The 7,633-nt window shown below is 34.7% G+C and overlaps 1 protein-coding gene and 1 pseudogene across 1 annotated transcript; both read left to right on the top strand.

The window, feature by feature from the left end:
- Positions 1-559: 559 nt before the first annotated feature.
- LOC132301756 (uncharacterized) lies at positions 560-1,132 on the top strand. Its single transcript, XM_059798984.1, has one exon. It carries the CDS (start codon positions 560-562, stop codon positions 1,130-1,132), a length of 573 nt encoding a protein of 190 aa, XP_059654967.1.
- Positions 1,133-6,151: 5,019 nt separating this feature from the next.
- On the top strand, positions 6,152-7,022 carry LOC132298842 (dirigent protein 22-like; annotated as a pseudogene).
- The last annotated feature ends 611 nt before the right edge of the window (positions 7,023-7,633 follow it).

Raw genomic sequence — 7,633 nt, 5'->3', positions numbered from 1 at the left:
GTTTCTTCAGGCCAGAGAGAGGATTAAGACAAGGTTTCCCTTTATTTCCTTTCCTTTTCACACTTGTTACAAAGTATTTTTCAGGAATGATTGATGTTGAGGTTAAGAATGATACCATTTTCCCTTCTAAAGTTGTAACTAGAGTTGGTCTTCCTATCACTCATTAGTTTTTTGCTGATGATCTTCTTGTGCTTGTCAGAGTTAATATGGCAATAGCTCTTACTCTTAAAAGAGTTCTGAATTTGTTTGAAAAAATGTCAGGTTTAGCTGTTAACAAAGACAAATCCGAATTGTACTTCACCAGTTCAGTTAAAAGAAGAACAACAATGGTTAGAGCTCTGGGATGCAAAGTTGGAAGCTTTCCTTTTACTTAATTGGGGCTTCCTATTTCTGATAGGATATTGAGAAGAAGGGACTGTCTTAGTCTGATTGATAAAGTCATTGCTATCACTTCTAGATGGAATGGTATGCATATATCTGTGGCTGGGAGAGTATAACTTAGCAGAGCTGTCTCATTCCTATGGTTTATTATTGGACTTCTGTATATACTCTTCCATCTATGGTTGTTAATCTTACTGAAAGAAGAATGAGGAATTTTATTTGGGGGTATGTGGAAGATAAAAAGAAGATGCATAGGCTATGTTGGAAGAAACTTGCTGCGCCTAAAGAAAAAGAGGGGCTTGGGCTGAGAAGAATTGTGGATATTGATTTAGCTTCTAAATGTAATTTGGCCTGCGATTTCTTACTGTCAAAGGACAGAATTTGGGTGGCTTGGTTTGAGAGATGTTACTTGAAACAGGCCTCCTTTTGGAATATGGTTCCTAAGGTTACAAGTTCTTCTATCTGGAAGAGCATAATTGTAATACGAGGTATTATGAAAGGGAATTGCAAGTATAAAATCAGGAATGGGCAGAACATTGAGGTATTTATAGACCCTTGGTATGAAGGTCAGTTCTTGGGTGATTCATTTAGTCACAGGCTTTTGAGATATCTCAACAGCAATAAGATGAGTTGCTTAAGTGAGTTCATTGTTAATAACCAATGGGATGATGAGAGAATGCTGAATACAAATCAGGAAGTTATGCAATTAGAAAATACATGGTGGGGAAGATACTTTGAAATGGAAAGATAATTTCAGTTTTAAATCGGCTTGGGAGGCCTGTAGAACTAAATTTCAGGTGGTTAGTTGGTATAAGTTGTGCTGGAATGGAGGAAGACCGAGATGGTCAATTAACTCAGTTCTGGTAATGCAGAATGCTGTACTCACTTAGTCCTATATGAAGAAGAAAGGTTTCTCTCTAGCTTCAAGATGTTATTTGTGTTTGTGCTGTGAAGAAACTCTTGATCACCTGTTTTGCAGCTGTGAGTTCACATGGAAAGTGTGGTTTACTCTATCATATGTTTGTAACTGGAAATTGCAAAGATGCTATGAAGTCAATGAGCTTGCTTTGATGTTTAAACAAAAATTCCAAGGAAAGGGAAAAAATAAGATGGCAAGAATTTTGTTCACTGCTACACTTTATTTCATTTGGAGGAAAGGAATGACAGGTTACATAATAATAAATTCAACGAGTCCAAAGAGCTAGCAAAGAGTATTTTGTTTGAGGTTTTAGATGTCATGGGGGTATGCCTTTAGGCCATTCTTTAACTTTATTTATTTTTCTTTTCGAAGTTTGTTATGTTTTTCCCTTGTAGGGAGTACAATTTTTCCACTATTTTTTGATGAGGGTATGCCCTCATTTCTTCATGTATCATATTGTTTATATTTTTATAAAATCCTTCATTCAGGAAAAAAAAAAATTGGGGGCATTTGGATGAGAATTGCAACTTTTATTTAATATTTATCTTTTGTGAAAGATTAATTCACATAGTTGTATCAAGCATGAAATCAACTTGTAATGTGATAGTAAAGTAGGCATTGGTATGTTTTTCAACCTATGTAAAATTGAGGACATTTAGAGTTATTTGGAAATCTAGAGAAAAATTAATTAATGAGTTTAATTAATTTTATTTCAAGTATTTTAAATCCCTTGATTCGATATGTGATGTGATATATGTGAAGACTATGTTATGTCCTTTAACATATATTAATTTGAGATTATTTGGGATTGATTTGAAATGTAGAGAATTTAATTATTTTTAGTTAATTAAATTCTATCTACTTGTTTCATGGATTTAACTATGTCTTTGAAATTATTTCTATGTTTAAATCAAGGAATTGGACTTAGCATGATATGTGATATCATTGTCTTGAATATCTTGTTTAAATATATCTTGTATAGGTATATAACTTGTTAGAATATTACAATTGTTTACCTTCAAAACTTGTTGCTAAATTGAAGCTTATTTAGTACTTGTGGCTTAGGAGGGTAATGTGGTTCAATTGTTGTAAAATATTCTTACTTTGTGTATAAATGGCATATTGAGGACATGACATGTCATATGCTATTTAGACTTGGATTCTAGGACATGGTTTGTGTGGACTCAACCTTACTTGCGCATGGAATGTGGTAACTTGCATTTGATTTTGTATAAGTTTTGAACTTATTGATTTTGGAAAACTTGTGAGGACATAATTTATGTGATAGCTAGGGTTTGGCTCTAGTATGTGGACAAGTGTCCTCTAAGTCATAAGTGCGCACTAGTTGGTACCTTGCAGGTCGTAATTACCTAAAAATACTTGCTTAGTCTAGCGACCACATGTCCTAGTCTTTTCATTATTTGATTTCACATTTAATTTCAAGTTGCTAATCATGGATTACTTATAGCTTGAGAATTGATGCTTGCTTTAGATATTTGAATCCTATTTAGTATACTTGAACTTGTATACTTGCTCTGTGAGTTTAAATTTTATTTAGTATGCTTGTGTTATGTATACTTATTTTAGGCGTATCTCTTTTAGCTTAATATACTTGTGTTCGTATACTTGACTTTTGAGTACTCTGTAGATATTGAATACTTATGTTGTATACTTGATTTACAAGATTTCCATATAAAATGTATACTTGTGTAAATATGCTTAGACATTGCATGACTATCTTAATATGGTTCAGTATACTTGAAAATGTATGCTTGTATGCCGTATAATATGTCTTAACATTGTTTAGTATACTTGAGCATGTATACTTGTATGCCGTATAATATGTTTTAACATTGTTTAGTATACTTGAGCATGTATACTTGTATGCCGTTGTTCACTTTAAATTGCATGAGTATTTTAGGATGCTTCCTGAGTCTCACTCTGACATAGACGTTAGGTGGCATGAGCCCCTTTGACATGTTTCACCTTAAGGTGATAAATTCGTAAAATGCTAGGTCTATGCATGCTCATCTCCTACGAGTAGCTTTACGTTACTCGCCCCGAAGTTATTAGAGATTTATTTCAGGTACGAAGGCTTGGTCCGTGATGCTCATCATTTGCCTTGGGTGATTTGTAACTTCTTATGACAAAACTTGTATCTTTGTTTTAAATATGTATTGGGTACATAAGTACACCTTTTGTAATATATTTGATATGTATGACATGAGGCCAAGGGCCAAGCATGTTTATATTTGCACTTATACTTATTTGGCACCACATTTTGTTTAAAAATGTAACTTTTTCAACTTTAGAGATTTGGCGTGTCAAATTTTGTAAATGAAATATAATGAGGCCGTAAGCCATTGTAACATGTTTAAAATGCCATATTACACTTGCGTGTATGTTCACATCATCACATAATAGCATATAATGTAAATTGATCATGCCATGGGGGATTCAAATGAGACTTAAGTACTCTTTTCAGCCTTTGGTGTATAACAGGTGTTTTATGCATTCTCTCGAGTCATTTCGGCCGACAGAAATGGTATTTCGGTCGACTGAAGCCTTTTGGATTTCAATTGCACAGTTTAAAACTCATTCTAGTAGCCAAATGTACTGTTTGGGCTTATTTTGGTAGACTGATCGCTAATTTCGGTTAACCGAAGTAACCTCCCTTCAAAATTATGTTTTCATGAAAGTTTTTGCCTAGTTCGGTCGACCGAAATTGCTTTCATTCACCAGCGTCTTCAGTTTTGTTTCAGCACTGATGTTCCGACTTTAAACGGTCATATCTCCTTCATTTCTAATCCAAATGAGGTGATTCTTAAGCCTAAATTCATGGATTTGAGTCAGCTTTCCAATGGTATCAATGCCATTCTCAGATTCAAATCATAGTGGGATTTATTCAAATTTTAGTGAAGTAGTGTTAGGATTTGGTTCGTAACGGGAAAGGGCGTTTTGTGGAATTCGTGTCCAAAGTTCTTAGAACCTCTTAGAATGTTGTGAAATGATTATTTTAGGTTATATGGACCTTGTTTGACTTTCTTGGAGTCAAATTTCTCTTCTTAGTTACAAATCGACCATTTTGCCATTGATTGACGGGTTTTGCTCATTTTTCTTCATCTTATCGTTTCTTCTTCGTTTGGATTCCGAATCATGCGATTCTTGAATCCATATTAATTATTTTTTCATTCTCTTTCCAGCGGTGTGCTCGGTTGTACTCGAATCTATATTTTCAGAAATGACTATTTTGTCCGGGCTTAATTGTTATTTTTCCTATCTCTTGCCTACACACTTTATTCCTTTAGATTCCGTGACCTCATGGAAGGTTATCTTAGGGTCTTAGAGGTGTATTATGCCTTGGGAGACCATTGTTTTATTTCTTGCTTCCGCATATGGATCTGTTAATGGGTCAATCTTCAGTTCATTACTGATGCACCGGGTTGAATAAAACTCGGGTCACTACAGTTATTGTGATAGCGATTGGGCCGGAGATTTGGATGATAGAAAAAGTACTTTGGGCTATTATTTTTTCATGAGAAATATTGCTTTTACATGGTGTTCAAAGAAGCAACACATTGTCACCCTCTCAACTTGTTAAGCGGAATATATTGCGGCCACTTCATGTGTTTGTCAAGCAATTTGGTTGATGAATTTGTTGAAGAAATTACATATGCTACAAGAAGAGTCAACGGAGATTTTTGTGGACAACAAATCAGCAATTACTTTGGCCAAGAATCTGGTGTTTCATGAACGAAGCAAGCATATTGATACAAGATTTCATTTCATTAGAGAATGCATAACCAAGAAGCAGGTGGAGCTTAAGTTCATCAAGTCACAAGATCAAGTTGCGGATATTTTCACCAAGCCCCTCAAGTTTGTAGATTTTCACAAGTTAAGGAGTTTGCTTAGAGTTGAAAAAAATCAAGTTTAAGGAGGGGTGTTAGAAATTAAACTTGATTATATTTTTAAAATGTCTTTAAAGGTCATGGGTGCTTTTTTATTTGACATTTAATTTTATATTTATTTGATTTTTTATTGGAGTTAGTGGGGGGCATGAGAGTTACAACTAGTAATGGTCATGTTAGTGGGAGTTTTGCCTACTAAATGTTATGTTAATGGGGTGTTAATTTTCATTTACATATATGTTTTGAAGCCTATATAAACCCATGTATATTACTCATTTTCAATCAAGTGAAATAAAAAGTATTTTTCCTCCATTTTTGTTCTCTTTAAAATAGTATAGTGTTGTGTGTGTAACTAGTTAGGCCACTTCCAACATATATTTTATCAATAAAATTATTATTTGTGTCAATCGTTATATTTTTTTTTTGTTAGTTGGTATTCACACACATATACCTCCATTGAGATTTGAACCTCTAACCTTTCTTTAAGAAATAAAAATGTGATACCATTAAACCATTCACCTATTAATTATATTACACGTTATGATATTTATTATTTCTCTAACTTTAATTTGGTTCTATTTGGGTTTGAAAATTTCAACCCACCTGGGTGTGACTGAAGCAACCCCCAATCCATTATTTAGGAATCAAATGGACCAAATTCAACCCATTGCCAGAAGTCTCAAGCTGAGACCCAATAGCCTGATTAGGGATCATTTGGATTAAGCAACTGTGGGGGGGAAAAAAAAGTGTGCATGAGTTTAAGGTCTTGATATCAATATCATCATCATTTTATCTTTCTCATGACTTTTTGCCAAGTACCAACCATTCAAGTATTTTAACCATTTATTTATTGTATAGCCTTCCTATATATATATATATATAGGTGTCTCTAGTCCACCCTTGCAACATATAGAGAGAGAAAAAAAGAAAGTGAACGAGAGAGATGGAGAAGCTAGTCTTGATTCTATTGTTTTGCACAATACCCATAGCCACACCGGTGGTTCGCGGCGTTGGAGAGGGGCCGAAAGCAATAGAAAAGTGGTTCGACGCTCAGCCATGCAATGGAAAAAGTGACCAAGCTTCGTTTCTACTTCCACGACTTGTCAAATGGGAAGAGCCCAACCACTGAGATGGTGGCCCAAGCCAATAGAACATTTACATCATTTACATCACCCACCTTCTTCGGCTTGGTTAATATGATGGCTGACCCGTTAACGGTTGGGCCTGAACTATCTTCCGAGCTCGTGGGCTGAACCCAGGGGCTTTAGGGTTCAGCATCTCATGTAGAAGTGGGCCTCGTCATGGCCGTGAACTTTGTCTTCACACATGGAAAATACAACGGTAGCACTCTCGCTGTTATGGGCCACAACCCGACATCGCATCACTACCGTGAGATGTCCATCGTTGGTGGCTCCGGCATTTTCCGATTGGCCCGCGGAGTTGTTACATTGAAAATTTACTACTTCAATGTTACTGCCGGTGAGATCAAAAAAAAAAAAAATGTTACCGCCGGTAATGCTACTGCCGAGGTCAATGTTGTAGCCATCCATTATTATGTCATGGGTCTAGAGTTTGTACTTTGCTCTAAATGTCAATTGAGTTTTTTTTATTTTTAATTTTTTTTTATTTTTTATGTTACTCACATTTTTGCAAAGCCAAATATGGAGTACTTGTGGGAATTTGTGGTATGTTGTTTAATATGTTGGGTTTTTTTCTAAAGAAATGTGGGTTTTCCCGACAATGTATCAGCCCCAAATAGCTTTGGAGGGGCCTTATTTAGTTTCAATGAGATTTGGTTTTTATTTGTGCCTCCCTTCAACATCAGTACTCTTTTAAGTTTTAAGATTCTTACTTTCCAGTTTCCTTTCTCAAAATAAATAAATAAATAAATAATTCTTGACGAGTATCATTTTTTTTTTATTACGCGGATGTAATTAAAATTAAGTGTATGATAAGATAAACCAATGATGGGTTTCACGTTGATTTGTAATTTACGGTCCCTATAAAAGGGCTGATCCTATTTTTATTTTTATTCATTTTTTTTTTTATAAAAATTGATCCTTCTTTTGCCTTAGCAGGTGTAGAAGATCTTTCCTTGATAGGGTAATGGAATGAAAGAGAAAATAAAACGCAAGGGTTTGCCTAGAAAAGATTTAGTATGTAGTCTAATGAAATTTTAGTTCTCAATTTCTTTTAAGTGGTAGCAATTTTTTGGGACCACGGCATAGACATAGTCTTAGCCTTACCAGATCTGTATGGAGGATCGCTTTGCACGAGTCCTGTGGATTAATCCTGAGAACGAAAAAGGCTTGATGAAAAATAATAAGTGACGGTTGATGTGGTCCAATCATAAATAAATGAGGAAAATAACTTTTTTTTGGAATAAATTCAATTACTCTAAGTTTTAGTTATTTATTACTTTGCT

Source organism: Cornus florida, unplaced genomic scaffold (genome assembly GCF_030987335.1).
Source record: "Cornus florida cultivar Cherokee Brave unplaced genomic scaffold, ASM3098733v1 CherokeeBrave_3.0.0_Hap2_Chr03, whole genome shotgun sequence".
Taxonomy (NCBI): domain Eukaryota; kingdom Viridiplantae; phylum Streptophyta; class Magnoliopsida; order Cornales; family Cornaceae; genus Cornus; species Cornus florida.
Note: the sequence above shows the minus strand (reverse complement) of the source record. Positions and strands in the feature narration are given on the sequence as shown.

Coding starts and splice junctions, on each gene's coding strand:
- LOC132301756 (XM_059798984.1), top strand. CDS start 560: ATGGTTGTTAATCTTACTGAAAGAAGAATGAGGAATTTTATTTGGGGG.